This window comes from Oncorhynchus gorbuscha, linkage group LG01 (genome assembly GCF_021184085.1).
Source record: "Oncorhynchus gorbuscha isolate QuinsamMale2020 ecotype Even-year linkage group LG01, OgorEven_v1.0, whole genome shotgun sequence".
In the NCBI taxonomy this organism is placed as follows: domain Eukaryota; kingdom Metazoa; phylum Chordata; class Actinopteri; order Salmoniformes; family Salmonidae; genus Oncorhynchus; species Oncorhynchus gorbuscha.
The window spans coordinates 104,365,417-104,389,056 of record NC_060173.1 but is presented as its reverse complement, the minus strand read 5'-3'; the positions used below and the strand labels follow the sequence as shown (position 1 = coordinate 104,389,056).

Sequence of the window (23,640 nt, the reverse complement as noted above, 5' to 3'; positions counted from 1 at the left end):
CCCAGGTCTGATAGCTGCGATAACCTGATGCACCCAGACCAGGTCTGGTAAGTGGGATACCCTGAGGTCACCAGACCAGCTCTGATAGCTGGGATAACCTGACTTACTGTAACCAGACAAGGTCTGATAGCTGGGATAACCTGACGTACTGTAACCAGACAAGGTCTGATAGCTGGGATAACCTGACTTACTGTAACCAGACAAGGTCTGATAGCTGGGATAACCTGACTTACTGTAACCAGACAAGGTCTGATAGCTGGGATAACCTGACGTACTGTAACCAGACCAGCTCTGATAGCTGGGATAACCTGACTTACTGTAACCAGACAAGGTCTGATAGCTGGGATAACCTGACTTACTGTAACCAGACAAGGTCTGATAGCTGGGATAACCTGACTTACTGTAACCAGACAAGGTCTGATAGCTGGGATAACCTGACTTACTGTAACCAGACAAGGTCTGATAGCTGGGATAACCTGACTTACTGTAACCAGACAAGGTCTGATAGCTGGGATAACCTGACTTACTGTAACCAGACAAGGTCTGATAGCTGGGATAACCTGACTTACTGTAACCAGACAAGGTCTGATAGCTGGGATAACCTGACGTACTGTAACCAGACAAGGTCTGATAGCTGGGATAACTTGACGTACTGTAACCAGACAAGGTCTGATAGCTGGGATAACCTGACGTACTGTAACCAGACAAGGTCTGATAGCTGGGATAACCTGACGTACTGTAACCAGACAAGGTCTGATAGCTGGGATAACCTGACGTACTGTAACCAGACAAGGTCTGATAGCTGGGATAACCTGACGTACTGTAACCAGACCAGCTCTGATAGCTGGGATAACCTGACGTACTGTAACCAGACAAGGTCTGATAGCTGGGATAACCTGACGTACTGTAACCAGACAAGGTCTAATAGCTGGGATAACCTGACGTACTGTAACCAGACAAGGTCTGATAGCTGGGATACCTTGAGGTCACCAGACTGAGAGTCAAATGCCAGGATGTGTACATAGAGGGTGGTACCAAAGAAAGTAGTTAATATAGTTAATGCAACCATCTTAAGTAGGGGAGCAAAGGGAGGGTATATTACCGGTAACTTTCAAAGTTTACCAGTAAACTATCAGAATTTTGGTAACGTTCAAGGATTCTCTGGAATTTATCACATGAAATCCAGGCTGTATCACATCCGGCCGTGATAGGGCAGCGTACAACTGGCCCAGCGTCGTCCGGGTGTGGCCGGTGTAGGCCGTCACTGTAAATAAGAATTTGCTCTTAACTGACTTGCCTAGTTAAATAAAGGTTAAAAAACGTTCTAGTTTTATTTTTGTCTCTCTCTACGCGTAGGTAACTCATCCATATCAGCAGCCTTCCCACCCCAGACATTTGTAAGTCGAAGGAGAATCCATCACTAGTCTGGCTTTCCTTGTAATAGATGAGCTTTAATTTTCACTCCCTTACAATCTATTGAGCTGATACACATCCACACAGCATCTGAATAGATTGTGTTGTCTGAGAGAAACTATTTTTTATTTTTTATCTGAGGATTCCTCTATTCATAGACATACCTAAGAACACATTGTTCACATTCCCTAGACCTATTCATCTGTTGTCTAGGGGTATACTCAAATGTTGAGCGAGCTTGTCATTGAAACAGAAATTGATCAAACACATAAATGTTTATATGGTCAAAAGTAGTGCACTGCATGAGGAATAGGGTGCTGTTTGGAATGCAGGCATGATTTCATTCTGCTGATGAGGAAGGAATGAAGGCTGCTTTTGATTTATCAAGACTTGACCCCTCTTTTCCTATGATCTCTCCTTCATCTGAGTAATTTATTAATGGCTAAGGCTAAAAATACTCCTCCTGGCTCTTTCTTTCTCCTCTCTATCCAGACAGTTTTATTTGTGCAGCTGCTTTGAGTTTATTTTTTTGTTTCTTTTCTTTTCTGTGATTTGGCTCCATAGCACAGACCCATACAGTATGGTGGCTCCATAGCACAGAACCATACAGTATGGTGGCTCCATAGCACAGAACCATACAGTATGGTGGCTCCATAACACAGACCCATACAGTATGGTGGTTCCATAACACAGACCCATACAGTATGGTGGCTCCATAACACAGACCCATACAGTATGGTGGCTCCATAACACAGACCCATACAGTATGGTGGCTCCATAACACAGACCCATACAGTATGGTGGTTCCATAACACAGACCCATACAGTATGGTGGCTCCATAACACAGACCCATACAGTATGGTGGTTCCATAACACAGACCCATACAGTATGGTGGCTCCATAACACAGACCCATATAATATGTTGCTCCATAGTACAGACCCATACATTATGGTGCCTCCATAACATAGACCCATACAGTATGGTGGCTCCATAGCACAGACCCAAACAGTATGGTGGCTCCATAACATAGACCCATACAGTATGGTGGCTCATTAACATAGACCCTTACAGTATGGTGGCTCATTAACATAGACCCATACAGTATGGTGGCTCCATAACATAGACCCATACAGTATGGTGGCTCCATAGCACAGACCCATACAGTATGGTGGCTCAATAACATAGACCCATACAGTATGGTGGCTCCATAACATAGACCCATATAATATGGTGGCTACATAACATACACCCATACAGTATGGTGGCTCCATAACATACACCCATATAGTATGGTGGCTCCATAACATAGACCCATAGGGTATGGTGGCTCCATAACACAGACCCATAGGGTATGGTGGCTCCATAACATAGACCAATACAACAGTCAACAATACCACCTTAGTGGTTGTTACGAATCCCTTTTGGCCCGACAGTCTAGGGGGATGGTAATGAGACCCGTAACATAACTCATGCAAATTATTATTGTGACAAATTAAAAGTGTGCACGAAATAACCACGACAACAGAAATCTACCGTCAAACTCTAGGTTTATTTATAAACACACGGTAATGGGGGGAGCAGGAAAAGGGGCTGAGCGGGACCCAAGGAAAGAAACAATAAATATACAAAAACACACCCCTAAGCTAGACTAGCCTACTTTAACAACAACTAACTAACTAACCAAAAATACAGTGGGTGGTCCGCCCAGTTCTAACTAGTGTATTTAACAAAGTTCACCTACGGGTAGTGTATGCCCATGGGCGACTTGTCTTGGTTTCCCCTTTTCCCACCAGCAAACAAACAAACACCATAACCAAAAACAATGCTCACAGGTGATGACAAAGTGCTATGGAGGTGCTTTAAACAAAAGAGAGGTTAAGACACAAAGCGAGAGTGAAACACAGAGACCTACAGACATGGCATTTACAGAGAGATTGAGCTAGCGATTGAGCTGAGTTTTAGAACAAACAAATGATGGGGTTTTTAAACCATGGGGAAGGAATTGTGATAGGTCAGGAAATAGGAGGAGGTGTGTCTTCTAATTGATGATTGATTGTTGACTGATTGGGGAGTGATGATTTTCACCTGTGAGTGGAGAAGGAGAGAAAAGAAACACACACACAGGATATACACACACACAGGATAACTGTATCCGTAACAGTGGTACTGTACACTCCGGCATTAAAACAGGTGAATTCGATGCAAAACATGAATTATTTTGCCTCCATGCTTCCATGTTCACAAAGACCAGGATATAATATTTATCTTGATTGCCCTTTCTTATGATCCCTGCTCAGGCCTGTTTTCTACACATAATAGAGGCAGCCAGTCAATAGCAGTGTGTACTGTTCATTCTATGAGTATGAATAGCAGAAGTGAGATAGCAATTGCTGCTGTATTGTTCATTGCAATCGGGGTGTTTTGTCTCTTTCCTCTGTCTGTGTGAACAGGGGTGTGTGTGAGAGACGAACATCCACTCTTCACAGAGCAGAGTGCTAAAGGGCTTGTTGATTTTGACACTGCTGTGCTAATGATGAGAGGAGGATATTTGTCATCTATTTACGCTGGGTTGCTAATGGGCCTTCTGTCACATGTACGACCACAATGCTGCTGCTGGTGGTTGGATGGTGTGTGTGTGTGTGTGTGTGTGTGTGTGTGTGTGTGTGTGTGTGTGTGTGTGTGTGTGTGTGTGTGTGGTATTTTTCAAAATACTTGGAGCGTTTGATTGAGCCTGCCTTGAGTGATCAGGTAGGCGGGGATTATTCCGTTGGTTCCATTCCGCCAGACAAGCTCAATCAAGCCCATATTGTGAAAATACAAACACTGTTTGAACCCAGGTCTGCTGTGTTGGATGGATGTCTGTGTCTGTGCTACTATAATGTTGTTGGTAATTGTGTCTGGTGTGTCTGTTTTCAATAGGAGTTAATAAAGGAGAAATATAATGGAAAAGGTGAAATGTTAGTGTCAGCTACAGCGAGACTGTTCTTGTTTTTGTGCTGGTTGTAGGGATAACTAGCTACAGTCTAGTTAGCTGAATGATCTACTTCATCAACTATTTTATGGTAAATGGAGTGGATTTACTGTAGCTTAAGTTGTCTCAGGCCATTACCTATTGTTAGTTGATTCAGCGAGCGAATATGATTGCTCAGATCAGAGATTTGCCTGGTGATGGGGTGCTTTGCATACATGCATACATATGAAATGCACACCTGCCCGCATGTGTGTGAGTATGTGCATGCGAGCATAGATGTGATTGAGCATTTTCAGTGAATGAGAATGTCTTCTCAGTAAGTCACCTCACCTGTTTAGATAAGGGTTAGCTATCTTTGGTCCCTGCCTCACTACCTTGCCTCAGTATGACAGGCTGAGAGGTGACTGGCGTTGGGGGGAAAAGGGTTAACTATCTATAGTCCCTGCCTTCCTGCCTGCCTCAGTATGACAGGCTAACAGATGATTGGCATTGAGAGGAGGAGGGGGGAAACCCAGGGAGATATTAGCATGGCTGGGTGTAAAACACACCATGTTCCTGGTCCCTGTGACTCACACGCTGCCTGCTCAGGTAGTCACCTAACACCTAATTGGCCTTTCTTTTAGACAGAGGAGAGAGCAGGGTGTTCAGCCTCACTCCACACAGATGATTCATTTCGATAATGTATGCTATTTCTTCCCAAATCTAAACTACTGAGCTCACCTAACATAAGCTGGACTGCTGTGTACTAGAGAGAGGAGAACGTGTGGGGTGTACTAGAGAGAGGAGAACGTGTGGGGTGTACTAGAGAGAGGAGAACGTGTGGGGTGTACTAGAGAGAGGAGAACGTGTGGGGTGTACTAGAGAGAGGAGAACGTGTGGGGTGTACTAGAGAGAGGAGAACGTGTGGGGTGTACTAGAGAGAGGAGAACGTGTGGGGTGTACTAGAGAGAGGAGAACGTGTGGGGTGTACTAGAGAGAGGAGAACGTGTGGGGCGTACTAGAGAGAGGAGAACGTGTGGGGGGTGTACTGGGTTGTACTAGAGAGAGGAGAACGTGGGGTGTACTGGAGAGAGGAGAACGTGTGGGGTGTACTGGAGAGAGGAGAACGTGTGGGGTGTACTAGAGAGAGGAGAACGTGTGGGGTGTACGAGAGAGAGGAGAACGTGTGGGGTGTACTAGAGAGAGGAGAACGTGTGGGGCGTACTAGAGAGAGGAGAACGTGTGGGGCGTACTAGAGAGAGGAGAACGTGTGGGGCGTACTAGAGAGAGGAGAACGTGTGGGGCGTACTAGAGAGAGCAGAACGTGTGGGGCGTACTAGAGAGAGGAGAACGTGTGGGGCGTACTAGAGAGAGGAGAACGTGTGGGGCGTACTAGAGAGAGGAGAACGTGTGGGGTGTACTAGAGAGAGGAGAACGTGTGGGGTGTACTAGAGAGAGGAGAACGTGTGGGGTGTACTAGAGAGAGGAGAACGTGTGAGTGTACTAGAGAGAGGAGAACGTGTGGGGTGTACTAGAGAGAGGAGAACGTGTGGGGTGTACTAGAGAGAGGAGAACGTGTGGGGTGTACTAGAGAGAGGAGAACGTGTGGGCCGTTCAATCCATAGAGATTGTCGTGACGTTGTATTAGTTAATGTGACGACTGTTGCTCATCGAATGATTACAAGTTTCTAAATGTGTGATTAACTGAATCAAGCAATTATTAACTCATTAACCTGGGGCACCATGGGAAAACTAGTTTTTATTGAGTTTCTATTTCCCAAATTAACTCAAAGAATATTTACAACAGTCGCTAATTAACCAGTCACCTCTACAATTTAGTTCCGTCGTATAGTCCGTGTGGCTGCACGGACCCGGGTCTCACCAATGAGTTTGTACCACACCAATCTTAGTTGAATATTTATTTACGAGAAAGCTAAAATGATGATTAAAGATACACATAGACAAAACACATTATAGGCTATTGTAACGAAGTTCGTCTGTTGTTTGAAGTGAGTCAGACCGAAATGCAGCGTGTAGGTTACTCATGACTTTTAATAAAGATAATACGGTACATGAAATAACTGAAAATACAAAACAACAAACGAGTGAAACTTATTACAGCCTATCTGGTGACTAACACAAAGACAGGTAAAATCACCCACGAAATACAACGCACACTCAGGCTGCCTAAATACAGTTCCCAATCCGAGACAACGAGAATCAGCTGACTCCAATTAGGAATCGCCTCAGGCAGCCAAGCCTAACTAGACACACGCCTCATAATACACACTCCCAATTAATACAAACCCCAATACGAAATACAACATATAAACCCATGTCACACCCTGGCCTACCCAAACATATAACAAAAACACAAGATACAATGATCAAGGCGTGACAGAACCCCCCCTAAGGTGCGGACTCCGGGACGCACCTAAAGAGCATAGGGAGGGTCCGGGTGGGCGTCTGTCCATGGTGGCGGTTCTGGCTCGGGACGTGGACCCCACTCCATAAATGTCCTAGTTCCTCCCCTTCGCGTCCTAGGATAATCCACCTTCTCCGCCGACCATGGCCTAATAGTCCTCACCCTGATCCCCACATAACTGAGGGGCAGCTCGAGACCGAGGGGCAGCTCGGGACAGAGGGGCAGCTCGGGACAGAGGGGCAGCTCGGGACAGAGGGGCAGCTCGGGACAGAGGGGCAGCTCGGGACAGAGGGGCAACTCAGGACAGAGGGGCATCTCAGGATAGAGGGGCATCTCGGGACAGAGGGGCAGCTCGGGACAGAGGGGCAGCTCGGGACAGAGGGGCAACTCAGGACAGAGGGGCATCTCAGGACAGAGGGGCATCTCAGGACAGAGGGGCATCTCGGGACAGAGGGGCAGCCCGGGACAGAGGAGCAGCCCGGGACCGAAGCAGCCTGGTACTGAGGGGAAGCCCGGTACTGAGAGGGAGCCCAGTACAGAGAGGAAGCCTAGTACTGAGAGGAAGCTCAGTACTGAGAGGGAGCCCAGTACAGAGAGGAAGCTTAGTACTGAGAGGAAGCTTAGTATTGAGAGGAAGCTCAGGCAGGTAGTAGGCTCCGGTAAATCCTGGCTGGCTGGTGGACCTGGATGATTCAGGTTGTCTGGCCGATCTAGAAGATCTTGGCAGACTGGCACTTCTGGCGGATCTTGGCAGACTGGCACTTCTGGCGGATCCTGGCAGACTGGCACTTCTGGTGGATCCTGGCAGACTGGTGACGCTGGGCCGACTGGCGGCGCTGGGCAGACAGGAGACTCTGGCAGCGCAGAAGAGGAGAAAGGCTCTGGCTGCGCTAAACAGGCGGGAGACTCCAACAGCGCAGGAGAGGAGAAAGGCTCTGGCTGCGCTGAACAGGCGAGGCGCACTGGACGCGCTGGGCCGACTGGTAGCACTGGTGGCGCTGGACAGATAGGAGACTCCGCAGCACAGGAGAGGAGAAAGGCTCTGGCTGCGCTAAACAGGCTGGAGACTCCGATAGCACAGGAGGGGAGAAAAGCACTGGCTGTGCTGAACAGGCGATGCGCACTGGAGGCCTGGTGCGTGGTGCTGGAACTGGTGGTACTGGCGCGAGGACACACACAGGAAGCCTGGTGCGGGGAGCTGCTACCGGAGGACTGGTGTGTAGAGGTGGCTCTGGATAGACCGGACCGTGCAGGCGCACTGGAGCTCTTGAGCACCGAGCCTGCCCAAGCTTACCTGGCTCGATGCCCACTCTAGCCCGGCCAATAGGAAGGGCTGGTATGAGTCGCAGCTGGCTCTGCACCCGCACTGGAAACACCGTGCGCTCCATAGCATAACACGGTGCCTGCCCGGTCTCTCTAGCCCAACGGTGAGCACAGGGAGTATGCGCAGGTTTCCTACCTGGCATAACTATTCTCCCTTTTAGCCCCCACCCAATATATTTTTTGGGGTGACTTTCCGGTTTCCAACCGCGTCGCAGTGCTGCCTCCTCATACTCGCGCCTCTCCGCTTTAGGTACTTCTATTTCCTCCTTGGGACGGCGATATTCTCCCGGCTGCACCCAGGGTCCTTTTCCGTCTAATATCATCTCCCAAGACCAGATGTCCTCATATTGCTGCTCCTCACAATTAACAGGGAGAGTAGGCTCAGGTCTGACTCCTGACTCTGCCACTCTCTCTCTGCGCTTTCCCCCGTTACCTACGGTTTTCGCTCTGTATAGCCGTGCTTTCCTTTTTGATTCCATCCGTGTATAGCCCTCTTCGCATTGCTGTAGGGAATCCCAGGCGGGCTCCTGCACTCGCTCTGGTCGGCCGCCCACCTGTCGATTTCTTCCCACGTCGTATAATCCCTGCTTCTGCCGTCCATAACGTCCTCCTTTAGATCCTGCCAGTTCACACGCTGCTGTGAATGGTGGTGGGTGATTCTGTAACAAAGTTCGTCTGTTGTTTGAAGTGAGTCAGACCGAAATGCAGCGTGTAGGTTACTCATGACTTTTAATAAAGATAATACGGTACATGAAATAACTGAAAATACAAAACAACAAACGAGTGAAACTTATTACAGCCTATCTGGTGACTAACACAAAGACAGGTACAATCACCCACGAAATACAACGCGCACTCAGGCTGCCTAAATACGGTTCCCAATCCGAGACAACGAGAATCAGCTGACTCCAATTAGGAATCACCTCAGGCAGCCAAGCCTAACTAGACACACCCCTCATAATACACACTCCCAATTAATACAAACCCCAATACGACATACAACATATAAACCCATGTCACACCTTGGCCTACCCAAACATATAACAAAAACACAAGATACAATGACCAAGGCGTGACAGCTATTGATTAGAACTTAGTATAACGGGCCAACACACTAAAATGGGGATTTCAAAGAGAGAGAGGAAAAAGGATGTACACGAGGGAAATATACATTTGGGTGAATTTGTCAGCTATGCTATTCTAACCCTAGCCTTGTCCCAAACTGCCGCTCTTATGGGTCAGAATATAATGATGTAATTACGTGAGGAAGATCTCAGAGGATTCTCTGCGCAGAACGTTCAGGGGAACGTTCAGGCTTCTCGATGACGCATTACTCCGGCGCACCTCTCTGATCGTCCTCCCGATGTCAGTGTCCTTTTGGCTTAGGAGTCTGTTCCCTTGCTCTGGAAGGGGTCTTCTGAGGACAGACAACTCTGTAGCTCAGAGCTCACAGCGTTGGAATGAAACAGTGTAGATGCCACGATTCGATGGGAGATGGAGGCTAGGTGGTTCAACTTGAATTCACCGCGCTTAGACACAGCTACTCATCCGTAGCTTAGGTAGAAAAATATTTATTTGTCTTCAAACTTGCGTTGCGTTTTGGGTTCGTTGACTTTTTAGACCTTGGCTGCAGCTTGGGTCACGTAGTCTTGTCTGTGAATTCTTTACTCACAGGTTTTATACCCTTGGGTCAGAAGTGGGCGTAACCACCTTTAGGGCAATTCTTTGGGCGTAACAAGTGAGGACAATGAGGGCAAGGTCTAGATTTCATTCAAATCAAATTTTAGACAACTTAACATTTAATCTTTACCAAAACATTCCCTTTGATTTGGACATTTTCCACACAACGTACAATGTATAAACATCAAACATATACTAGGAAAACTCTTCACGTTACAATGTTTTCGTAATAACGTCATCTATTAACCTTTAATAACAAAACAAAAATGATATACATTTTCATATTTCATCTATTGTCATGACCACCCTTGTGGCTGACGGAAACCCTTGTTCCAAAGCCCCTTTATTTCATGTTTAATGTTCTGAGGCTGGTTCTCCATAGTAACAGGACAAAGGAATTTGTCTGTGGCCTGAGATTTACCAGGGGTGTGAGGGGTCATAAAACCCCCACATCTTCAGACCCCTAGATCTCTCCTCCTCTGTTGGGGTTGAGAGATAATCTGTAGGGTTGTGGTCTCCTGTAACCTGACCTGATCAGGACAGTCATGACAACTCCAGAGATGATTCAGTATGCTATAGGGGGTTTTCTACCAAAGGGAGGAGAGAGAGGGGGGTGATTATCCAACCTATTAAGATATACCGTATCTAATTACATTTCTATGGTCTAACCCAACTCAGAGTCTGAGATAATTCTGTATGCCGTAAGATTTTTGTTGTATTAAAGAGAGAAAAGAGAGTGGGCATCCAAACCATCTCCGCAGAGATGATTCACTATTGCAATCCTTACAACTTTCCTGGCTTAATTGGTCTATTTATTTAATTAATTAGCTAAACTCATTTTTACCTCTATTAGATTTGCGCCTCATGATCTACCCTGATGATCTTCTCAGATACAGCTAGGGCCCAAAAGACAATCAGCATATCCAGCAGCATTTTCCCCACCCAATGATACACCTGGTGTCAAAACTACTAAACGAATGGATTTAATTGGACAATTACAATGCCAGATTGTATATGCTCCTTGATAAATAGTTTTCTACCCTCAGATTCTCAAATATATTTTGGTGGATACAGTGTCTGACAGTCTTCTACCCTATAGTACGTATTACAATATTTTCAAGTGTTGCACATGTAAAGTAGTCTTAAATTCTTACACAGTATGACGTGCATATCTTTGTCATGCACTGTATAAACTTGTAACGTCGTTCTTCGTTTGTAGAAAGAGAGTCGGAACGAAATGCAGGGTGGCGGTTACTCATGACTTTAATGAACAAAGTGACACATGAAATAACTATACAAAATACAAAACAACAAACGGAACGTGAAAATTAATTACAGCCTATCTGGTGAAACTACACAGAGACAGGAACAATCACCCACGAAATACACAGTGAAACCCCGGCTACCTAAATACGGTTCCCAATCAGAGACAACGAGAATCACCTGACTCTGATTGAGAAGCGCCTCAGGCAGCCAAGCCTATACAACACCCCTACTCAGCCGCGATCCCAAATACTACAAACCCCAATACGAAAATACAATAACCCCATGTCACACCCTGGCCTAACCAAATATATAACGAAAACACAAAACACAATGACCAAGGCGTGACAGAACTCTCCCGTCACTCAATTTCAATTCAAGGCGCTTTATTGGCATGGGAAATATATGTTAACATTGCCAAAGCAAGTTAAGTAGATATTACACAAAAGTGAAATCAACAATAAAAATGAACAGTAAACATTACACTCGCCTGCTACACTAACTACTTCTCAGATAGAGTTCAGTGTGTAAAATCGGAGGGCTTGTTATCCGGACCTCTGGCAGTCGCTATGGGGGTGCCACAGGGTTCAATTCTCACTGCCCGCATCCGCCCGCCCAACTAGCATCACTACTCTGGACAGTTCTGACTTAGAATATGTTGACAACTAGGTGTCTGGCTAGACTGTAAACTCTCCTTCCAGACTCACATTAAGCATCTCCAATCCAAAGTTAAATCTAGAATCGGCTTCCTATTTCGCAACAAAGCCTCCTTCACTCATGCTACCAAACATACCCTCGTAAAACTGACTATCCTACCGATCCTTGATTTCGGCAATGCCATTTACAAATTAGCCTCCAACACTCTACTCAGCAAATTGGATGCAGTCTATCACAGTGCCATCCGTTTTGTCACCAAAGACCCATATACTTGTCACGTTCGTTGTATTGATGAGACCAAGACGCAGTGTGATATGAATACATTCTTCTTTTAATAAAGAAGAAAACCAAAAACCGTGCCTCTATATCGACCAAGTGCTGACATGAAACTACACATAAGACAATAACCCACAAACTATCCCAGGCATATGGCTACCTAAATATGGTCCCCAATCAGAGACAACGATAAACAGCTGCCTCTGATTGAGAACCAATCTAGGCAACCATAGACATAAAAACACCTAGACTGGAAAACCACCATAAACATACAAAAACACTAGACAGGAAAAAACACATATATCACCCTTGTCACACCCTGACCTAACCAAAATAATAAAGAAAACAAAGATAACTAAGATCAGGACGTGACAATACTACCCACCACTGCAACCTGTATGCTCTCGTTGGCTGGTCCTCGCTATATATTAGTCGCCAAACCCACTGGCTCCAGGTAATCTACAAGTCTTTGCTAGGTACAGCTCCGCCTTATCTTAGCTCACTGGTCACCATAACAATATCCACCCATAGCACGCGCCTCAGCAGGTATATTTCATCCCCAAAGTCAAAACCTACTTTGGCCGCCTTTCCTTCCAGTTCTCTGCTGCCAATGACAGGAACGAGTTGCAAAAATCACTGAAGTTGGAGACTTCTATCTCCCTCACTAACTTTAAGCATCAGCTGTCAGAGCAGCTTACCGATCACTGCAGCTGTACACAGCCCATCTGTAAATAGCCCACCCCATCTACCCACCTCATCCCCATATTTGTTTTTTTGTTTTTCTGCTCTTGTGCACACCAGTATTTCTACTTGCACATCCTCATCTGCACATATTTCACTCCAGTGTAAATTGCTAAATTGTAATTACTTTGCCACTATTGGCCTATTTATTGCCTTACCTCCTTACTTCATTTACATACACTGTATACAGATTTTTTTCTTCTATTGTGTTATTGACTGTACGTTTGTTTATCTCATGTGTAACTCTGTGTCATTGTTTTTGTCGCACTGCTTTGCTTTATCTGGGCCAGGTTGCAGTTGTAAATGAGAACTTGTTCTCAACTGGCCTACCTGGTTAAATAAAGGTGTTCTCAACTGGCCTACCTGGTTAAATAAAGGTGTTCTCAACTGGCCTACCTGGTTAAATAAAGGTGTTCTCAACTAGCCTACCTGGTTAAATAAAGGTGTTCTCAACTGGCCTACCTGGTTAAATAAAGGTGTTCTCAACTGGCCTACCTGGTTAAATAAAGGTGTTCTCAACTAGCCTACCTGGTTAAATAAAGGTGTTCTCAACTGGCCTACCTGGTTAAATAAAGGTGTTCTCAACTGGCCTACCTGGTTAAATAAAGGTGTTCTCAACTAGCCTACCTGGTTAAATAAAGGTGTTCTCAACTAGCCTACCTGGTTAAATAAAGGTGTTCTCAACTAGCCTACCTGGTTAAATAAAGGTGTTCTCAACTAGCCTACCTGGTTAAATAAAGGTGTTCTCAACTAGCCTACCTGGTTAAATAAAGGTGTTCTCAACTAGCCTACCTGGTTAAATAAAGGTGTTCTCAACTAGCCTACCTGGTTAAATAAAGGTGTTCTCAACTGGCCTACCTGGTTAAATAAAGGTGTTCTCAACTAGCCTACCTGGTTAAATAAAGGTGAAATAAAAAAATACATTAAAAAAACTCCCAGAAGTTCCAAAATAATAAAGACATTTCAAATGTCATATTATGTATATATACAATGTAGCAATGTGCAAATGGTTAAAGTACAAAGGGGAAAGTAAATAAACATAAATATGGGTTGTATTTACAATGGTGTTTGTTCTTCACTGGTTGACCTTTTCCTGTGGCAACAGGTCACAAATCTTGCTGCTGTGATGGCACACTGTGGTATTTCACCCATTAGACATGGGAGTTTATCAAAATCGGGTTGTTTTTGAATTCTTTGTGGATGTGTGTAATCTGAGGGAAATATGTGTCTCTAATATGGTCATACATTTGACAGGAGGTTAGGAAGTGCAGCTCAGTTTCCACCTCATTTTGTGGTCAGGGTGCACGTGGCCTGTTTTCTCTTGAGAACCAGGTCTGCCTACAGTAATCTTTCTCAATAGCAAGGCTATGCTCACTGAATCTGTAGAGTCAAAGTTTTCCCTGACTTTGGGTCAGTCACAGTGGTCAGGTATTCTGCCACTCACTCTCTCTCTTTCTCAGATTCCACCAAGAAGCTGAAGGATGTTCTGGGGGAGTTTCACGGTGAAGGAGTCCTCTCCAAGTACAATCCTGAGCAGGTACAGTATGTTTCTGCCTCACCCCTTTCCTCCCTTATACCTCTCCTCTCCCCTCCTCCTTGACCCTCCTTTCCTCTCACCCCAGTTCTCCTCTCCTCCCCTATTTTCTCCTCCCCTACCCTTCCTGAGGGAGATCAATAGATTAGTTATGTTATTAAGACCCTGGTTATCCCATGACTCAGTCCTTAGCTCCATCACTGAAACGCTTAGTCATCCCCTCCATTTAGAGTGTAATGAGGTGAGAAACACTTCCTCACTCCCTTGCCCTCACCATCAATGTGCCTCTGATGCCCTTTAGCCTCCACGGTGACGACAGAGGGGACACGCGTTACGTCATCGTGGTAACGAGGATAGGTGGCGCTGTCATTCTATTATGGTCTGTCTGGATGGGTCACCACTCCACTTCCCCTGTCCCTAACCCTAGTCATTTCTAATCTCCTGCCCCCTTTCCTTCTAATAACTCCAGCATCATGACATGAGTAACAGCCTCACAGCGGCTGGATGGCGCCATCAGAGCCCCAGTCGCACTCAGACATCATGTGGCCTGTGGTGTGATCACCAGACCCAGCGAGGGCAGGCGAAGGGCTGCTGGTATTCTCTGCATTGTGTGGCAAGGAGCGAGGTAACTCTTGTGCTCGTGTAATCCATTAGTCGTTCTCTTGGTGACTCATCAATCCTTGCCTGTTCTGGAAGCTGCCTTGAATGCCGGTGACAAACCATCAGTGGAGCTGCCTCCCCCCGCCTCCGACCGCCTCCGACTGTATTTCTTCATGACAGATGAGCGATAAGGCGGACAGGGGACTGTAAATTAAAGGGTGGAGGTGTTTCCACACACATACACACACACACTTTCCACAGGAGGCACTGACGGAGGGAACATCAATCAGATGGAGTATAATTTATGACTGTGTCATTCAGTTGAGCTCATCTCGCTGTGAGAGACTGTCATCTCTGAGGATGTATGTCACTTTCGTGACCGAGGACCTCAGGAGTGACAAGAACTAATGTTCTTTTAATACATATTGAGAACACAGACAGGGTTGGGAGCCAGGGTTTAATATATATTGATAATACAGACAGGGTTGGGAGTCAGGGTTTAATATGTATTGATACTACAGGCAGGGTTGGGAGTCAGGGTTTAATATGTATTGATAATACAGGCAGGGTTGGGAGCCAGGGTTTAATATGTATTGATAATACAGGCAGGGTTGGGAGCCAGGGTTTAATATGTATTGATAATACAGGCAGGGTTGGGAGCCAGGGTTTAATATGTATTGATAATACAGGAAGGGTTGGGAGCCAGTGTTTAATATGTATTGAGAACACAGACAGGGTTGGGAACCAGGGTTTAATATGTATTGAGAACACAGACAGGGTTGGGAACCAGGGTTTAATATGTATTGAGAACACAGACAGGGTTGGGAACCAGGGTTTAATATGTATTGATAATACAGGCAGGGTTGGGAGCTAGGGTTTAATATGTATTGAGAACACAGACAGGGTTGGGAACCAGGGTTTAATATGTATTGATAATACAGGCAGGGTTGGGATCCAGGGTTTAATATGTATTGAGAACACAGACAGGGTTGGGAGTCAGGGTTTAATACATATTGATACTACAGGCAGGGTTGGGAGCCAGGGTTTAATATGTATTGATAATACAGGCAGGGTTGGGAGCCAGGGTTTAATATGTATTGATAATACAGGCAGGGTTGGGATCCAGGGTTTAATACATATTGATACTACAGGCAGGGTTGGGAGCCAGGGTTTAATATGTATTGATAATACAGGCAGGGTTGGGAGCCAGGGTTTAATATGTATTGATAATACAGGCAGGGTTGGGAGCCAGGGTTTAATATGTATTGAGAACACAGGCAGGGTTGGGAGCCAGGGTTTAATATGTATTGATAATACAGGCAGGGTTGGGAGTCAGGGTTTAATATGTATTGAGAACACAGACAGGGTTGGGAACCAGGGTTTAATATGTATTGATAATACAGGCAGGGTTGGGAGCCAGGGTTTAATATGTATTGATAATACAGGCAGGGTTGGGAGCCAGGGTTTAATATGTATTGAGAACACAGGCAGGGTTGGGAGTCGGGGTTTAATATGTATTGAGAACACAGACAGGGTTGGGAGTCGGGGTTTAATATGTATTGATAATACAGGCAGGGTTGGGAGCCAGGGTTTAATATGTATTGATACTACAGGCAGGGTTGGGAGTCGGGGTTTAATATGTATTGATAATACAGGCAGGGTTGGGAGCCAGGGTTTAATATGTATTGATAATACAGGCAGGGTTGGGAGCCAGGGTTTAATATGTATTGATACTACAGGCAGGGTTGGGAGTCGGGGTTTAATATGTATTGAGAACACAGACAGGGTTGGGAGTCAGGGTTTAACATGTATTGAGAACACAGACAGGGTTGGGAGCCAAGGTTTAATATGTATGTAATATGAACACAGACAGGGTTGGGGTGGCAGGGTAGCCTAGTGGTTAGAGCGTTGGACTAGTAACCGAAAGGTTGCAAGTTTAAATCCCCGAGCTGACAAGGTACAAATCTATCGTTCTGCCCCTGAACAGGCAGTTAACCCATTGTTCCTAGGCCGTCATTGAAAATAAGAATTTGTTCTTAACTGACTTGCCTAGTAAAATAAAGTTAAATTAAATTAAAGGGTTGGGAGCCAGGGTTTGCTGTGCTGACGTGGTGGAGTGTTGTGGTTTGCTCTGGTGAGAGGTTTTCTGTAATAGATATAGTGAAGTGTTTTAATGCAATTTAAAAAAAATTCTTTCTCTTGGCTTTATTGGCTCAGGTAGTAAGGCCTCTCCCCCTCATCCTGACCTTTTACCCCCAACATAACCTCTCTCTGTCATGACTGCATGTGCCAGACATGCATTCAAAGCTGTCCAATTTTAACCATAAATATATCCAAATTGTGAGTATGATGACACGCCCCGCTAGCGTGTACAATTTTTTTTTTTACCCTCTTGTTGTGTTGCCATGGGTTCCACAATGAATTTGATTGATTTGTCAAGGCCATCACTGCTAGCAGGGAGATGTAGACAGCTTGATGGAGACATTCCAGAAATGCCTATCAAATCCTTGTGGGTGCTCTTATTGCAGACAAGCATGTCTTTCTCACGACTTGACCTTACGACTCTTATTTGTTTTTTGGGATTTGTTTCTGGAAAGTGTGCATTTTTCTCAAAATCTGCTGTAAAGTAAATTAAGTGAATCTTTTGGTAGCTTCACCAAATAAGGAGAAGAGAGGAGGAGTGATATGAATGATGGTTCTGCAGGTCTGGCCTGCCAGCCCACTGCTCTCTCTCTCTCTCTCTCTCTCTGCCTCTGTCTCTGTCTGTCTCTGTCTGTCTCTGTCTGTCTGTCTCTCAGGGTTAGATCCACGGCACAGAGCCCAGGGAGGATCAGTAAGACACTGAACTGAATAGAGAGTTGCTATTAAGATGGTAGTAGACTGATAGAAACTGATAGAAAGGGTTGCTAGGTAACCTGAATTAATGCTTTATGTTCCAAAACGTTTGTGTTTTGAATGACTAATATATAGTGCATGTGTAATGTCGTTTGTCTGTTGTTTGAAGAGAGTCAGACCGAAATGCAGCGTGTAGGTTACTCATGACATTTAATGAAGAAAATGCTGAATATGAAATAACTGAGAATACAAAACAACAAACGAGTGAAACTAATACAGCCTATCTGGTGACTAACACAAAGACAGGTACAATCGCCCACGAAATACAACGCGCACTCAAGATACCTAAATACGGTTCCCAATCTGAGACAACTAGAATCAGCTGACTCCAATTAGGAATCGCCTCAGGCAGCCAAGCCTAACTAGACACACCCCTAATAATACACACTCCCAATTAATACAAACCCTAATACGAAATACAACATATAAACCCATGTCACACCCTGGCCTACCCAAACATATAACAAAAACACAAGATACAATGACCAAGGCGTGACAGAACCCCCCCTAAGGTGCGGACTCCGGGACGCACCTCAAGAGCATAGGGAGGGTCCGGGTGGGCGTCTGTCCATGGTGGCGGTTCTGGCTCGGGACGTGGACCCCACTCCATAAATGTCCTAGTTCCTCCCCTACGCGTCCTAGGATAATCCACCTTCTCCGCCGACCATGGCCTAATAGTCCTCACCCTGATCCCCACATAACTGAGGGGCAGCTCGGGACCGAGGGGCAGCTCGGGACCGAGGGGCAGCTCGGGACAGAGGGGCAACTCAGGATAGAGGGGCAACTCAGGATAGAGGGGCAACTCGGGACAGCGGGGCAGCTCGGGACAGAGGGGCAGCTCGGGACCGAAGCAGCCCGGTACTGAGGGGAAGCCCGGTACTGAGGGGAAGCCCGGTACTGAGGGGAAGCCCGGTACTGAGAGGAAGCTCGGTACTGAGAGGAAGCTCGGTACCGAGAGGAAGCTCAGTACTGAGAGGAAGCTCAGGCAGGTAGTAGGGTCCGGTAAATCCTGGCTGGCTGGTGGACCTGGATGATTAAGGTTGTCTGGCCGATCTAGAAGATCTTGGTAGACTGGCACTTCTGGCGGATCCTGGCAGACTGGTGACGCTGGGCCGACTGGCGGCGCTGGGCAGACAGGAGACTCCGGCAGCGCAGGAGAGGAGAAAGGCTCTGGCTGCGCTGAACAGGCGAGCGCACTGGACGCGCTGGGCCGACTGGGAGCACTGGTGGCGCTGGACAGACCGGAGACTCCGGCAGCGCAGGAGAGGAGAAAGGCTCTGGCTGCGCTAAACAGGCGGGAGACTCCGATAGCGCAGGAGAAGAGAACAGCTCTGGTTGCGCTAAACAAGCGGGAGACTCCGGCAGCGCAGGAGGGGAGAAAAGCACTGGCTGCGCTGAACAGGCGAGGCGCACTGGAGGCCTGGTGCGTGGTGCTGGAACTGGTGGTACTGGCGCGAGGACACGCACAGGAAGCCTGGTGCGGGGAGCTGCTACCGGAGGACTGGTGTGTATAGGTGGCTCTGGATAGACCGGACCGTGCAGGCGCACTGGAGCTCTTGAGCACCGAGCCTGCCCAAGCTTACCTGGCTCGATGCCCACTCTAGCCCGGCCAATAGGAAGGGCTGGTATAAGTCGCAGCTGGCTCTGCACCCGCACTGGAAACACTGTGCGCTCCATAGCATAACACGGTGCCTGCCCGGTCTCTCTAGCCCAACGGTGAGCACAGGGAGTATGCACAGGTTTCCTACCTGGCATAACTATTCTCCCTTTTAGCCCCCCCCAATAAATTTTTTGGGGTGACTTTCCGGTTTCCAACCACGTCGCAGTGCTGCCTCCTCATACTCACGCCTCTCCGCTTTAGCTACTTCTATTTCCTCCTTGGGACTCCCGGCTGCGCCCAGGGTCCTTTTCCGTCTAATATCATCTCCCAAGACCAGAAGTCCTCATATTGCTGCTCCTCACAATTAACAGGGAGAGTAGGCTCAGGTCTGACTCCTGACTCTGCCACTCTCTCTCTGCGCTTTCCCCGTTACCTACGGTTTTCGCTCTGTATAGCCGTGCTCTCCTTTTCGATTCCATCTGTGTATAGCCCTCTTCGCATTGCTGTAGGGAATCCCAGGCGGGCTCCTGCACTCGCACTGGGTCGGCCGCCCACCTGTCGATTTCTTCCCACGTAGTATAATCCATATCGTCCTCCTTCAGATCCTGCCAGTTCACACGCTGCTCGGTCTGTGAATCTTGGTGGGTGATTCTGTAATGTCGTTCCTCTGTTGTTTGAAGAGAGTCAGACCGAAATGCAGCGTGTAGGTTACTTATGACATTTAATGAAGAAAATGCTGAACATGAAATAACTGAGAATACAAAACAACAAACGAGTGAAACTAATACAGCCTATCTGGTGACTAACACAAAGACAGGTACAATCGCCCACGAAATACAACGCGCACTCAAGCAGCCAAGCCTAACTAGACACACCCCTAATAATACACACTCCCAATTAATACAAATCCTAATACGAAATACAACATATAAACCCATGTCACACCCTGGCCTACCCAAACATATAACAAAAACACAAGATACAATGACCAAGGCGTGACAGCATGCAAGTGAATTAGTTTCATACATATTTGGTGTGAACTGGCAGGATCTGAAGGAGGACGATATGGATTATACTACGTGGGAAGAAATCGACAGGTGGGCGGCCGACCCAGTGCGAGTGTGAACTATTTGGTGTGAACTGTGGCACACAGATATTGTCAGTAAAAAGTTCAGAGATTGGATGTTTATGTGTGGGTGTTGAGAGAATGAGGACTAGCTTTCAAAAGAGCCTCCAGCAGTAAGAATGTTATGACATCACGCCTGGTTAACCCTAACCGTTGCTGCTGCCGCTTACTACTGCTGCCAACCCCATGTCTCCTTATACCCCCCCCCCCACTATGATGTAACCCCATGTCTCCTTACCCCCCACTATGATGTAACCCCATGTCTCCTTACCCCCCACTATGATGTAACCCCATGTCTCATAATATATAATAATAATAATAATACTTACCCCCCACTATGATGTAACCCCATGTCTCCTTACCCCCCCCACTATGATGTAACCCCATGTCTCCTTACCCCCCCCACTATGATGTAACCCCATGTCTCCTTACCCCCGCCCACTATGGTGTAACCCCATGTCTCCTTACCCCCCCCCCACTATGGTGTAACCCCATGTCTCCTTACCCCCCACTATGGTGTAACCCCATGTCTCCTTACCCCCCCCACTATGGTGTAACCCCATGTCTCCTTACCCCCCCACTATGGTGTAACCCCATGTCTCCTTACCCCCACCCACTATGGTGTAACCCCATGTCTCCTTACCCCTCCCCCCACTATGATGTAACCCCATGTCTCCTTACCCCCCCCACTATGATGTAACCCCATGTCACCTTACCCCCCCACTATGATGTAACCCCATGTCCCCTTACCCCCCCCACTATGATGTAACCCCATGTCCCCTTACCCCCCCACTATGATGTAACCCCATGTCCCCTTACCCCCCCCCACTATGATGTAACCCCATGTCTCCTTACCCCCCCACTATGATGTAACCCCATGTCCCCTTACCCTCCCCCGCTATGATGTAACCCCATGTCTCCTTACCCCCCCGCTATGATGTAACCCCATGTCTCCTTCTCTCCCTTTCTCCCCCACTATGATGTAACCCCATGTCTCCTTCTCTCCCTTTCTCCCCCACTATGATGTAACCCCATGTCTTCTTCTCTCCCCCCACTATGATGTAACCCCATGTCTCCTTCTAACCCTCCCACTATGATGTAACCCCATGTCTCCTTCTTACCCCCCACTATGATGTAACCCCATGTCTCCTTCTAACCCCTCCACTATGATGTAACCCCATGTCTCCTTCTAACCCCCCACTATGATGTAACTCCATGTCTCCTTCTTACCCCCCACTATGATGTAACCCCATGTCTCCTTCTTACCCCCCCACTATGATGTAACCCCATGTCTCCTTCTTACCCCCCACTATGATGTAACCCCATGTCTTCTTCTCTCCCTTTCTCCCCCACTATGATGTAACCCCATGTCTCCTTCTTACCCCCCACTATGATGTAACCCCATGTCTTCTTCTCTCCCCCCACTATGATGTAACCCCATGTCTCCTTACCCCCCCACTATGATGTAACCCCATGTCCCCTTACCCCCCCCACTATGATGTAACCCCATGTCCCCTTACCCCCCCCACTATGATGTAACCCCATGTCCCCTTACCCCCCCCCCCACTATGATGTAACCCCATGTCTCCTTACCCCCCACTATGATGTAACCCCATGTCCCCTTACCCCCCGCTATGATGTAACCCCATGTCTCCTTACCCCCCGCTATGATGTAACCCCATGTCTCCTTCTTACCCCCCACTATGATGTAACCCCATGTCTCCTTCTCTCCCTTTCTCCCCCACTATGATGTAACCCCATGTCTCCTTCTTACCCCCCACTATGATGTAACCCCATGTCTTCTTCTCTCCCCCCCCACTATGATGTAACCCCATGTCTCCGTCTAACCCTCCCACTATGATGTAACCCCATGTCTCCTTCTTACCCCCCACTATGATGTAACCCCATGTCTCCTTCTAACCCCTCCACTATGATGTAACCCCATGTCTCCTTCTAACCCCCCACTATGATGTAACTCCATGTCTCCTTCTTACCCCCCACTATGATGTAACCCCATGTCTCCTTCTTACCCCCCACTATGATGTAACCCCATGTCTCCTTCTTACCCCCCACTATGATGTAACCCCATGTCTTCTTCTCTCCCTTTCTCCCCCACTATGATGTAACCCCATGTCTCCTTCTTACCCTCCCACTATGATGTAACCCCATGTCTTCTTCTCTCCCCCCACTATGATGTAACCCCATGTCTCCTTCTAACCCCCACTATGATGTAACCCCATGTCTCCTTCTTACCCCCCACTAACCCCATGTCTCCTTCTAACCCCCCACTATGATGTAACTCCATGTCTCCTTCTAACCCCCCACTATGATGTAACCCCATGTCTCCTTCTTACCCCCACTATGATGTAACCCCATGTCTTCTTCTCTCCCTTTCTCCCCCACTATGATGTAACCCCATGTCTCCTTCTTACCCCCCACTATGATGTAACCCCATGTCTCCTTCTTACCCCCCACTATGATGTAACCCCATGTCTTCTTCTCTCCCTTTCTCCCCCACTATGATGTAACCCCATGTCTCCTTCTTACCCCCCACTATGATGTAACCCCATGTCTTCTTCTCTCCCTTTCTCCCCCACTATGATGTAACCCCATGTCTCCTTCTTACCCCCCACTATGATGTAACCCCATGTCTCCTTCTTACCCCCCACTATGATGTAACCCCATGTCTTCTTCTCTCCCTTTCTCCCCCACTATGATGTAACCCCATGTCTCCTTCTTACCCCCCCACTATGATGTAACACCATGTCTCCTTCTTACCCCCCACTATGATGTAACCCCATGTTTCCTTCTTACCCCCCACTATGATGTAACCCCATGTCTCCTTCTAACCCCCCACTATGATGTAACCCCATGTCTTCTTCTCTCCCTTTCTCCCCCACTATGATGTAACCCCATGTCTCCTTCTTACCCCCCACTATGATGTAACACCATGTCTCCTTCTTACCCCCCACTATGATGTAACCCCATGTTTCCTTCTTACCCCCCACTATGATGTAACCCTATGTCTTCTTCTCTCCCTTTCTCCCCCCCTCCCCACTGTCAAACAGAAGCAAGACGTTCTCAACCAAGTAAGCCACAGCCCCTGCTGGGGGTCTGCATGGTCTGTGGTTTCTGTGTCTTACTCTACAGACTG

At 47.1% G+C, this 23,640-nt stretch overlaps 1 protein-coding gene across 7 annotated transcripts in view; it reads left to right on the top strand.

The window, feature by feature from the left end:
- The window catches only part of LOC124048018 (diacylglycerol kinase beta-like), a 169,696-nt gene that overhangs the window by 32,885 nt on the left and 113,171 nt on the right, over positions 1–23,640 (top strand). For 6 of the 7 annotated variants that reach the window (XR_006841172.1, XM_046368379.1, XM_046368389.1 and 3 more), the window contains 2 exons: positions 14,192–14,268; positions 23,555–23,575. Coding sequence is in view for 6 of the 7 variants with exons in the window: in XM_046368379.1 (XP_046224335.1) it covers positions 14,192–14,268; positions 23,555–23,575 (98 nt within the window). In the remaining variant the exon portion in view is untranslated. The remainder of the gene's footprint in view (positions 1–14,191; positions 14,269–23,554; positions 23,576–23,640) is intronic. The other variant, XM_046368406.1, reaches the window with a different exon arrangement.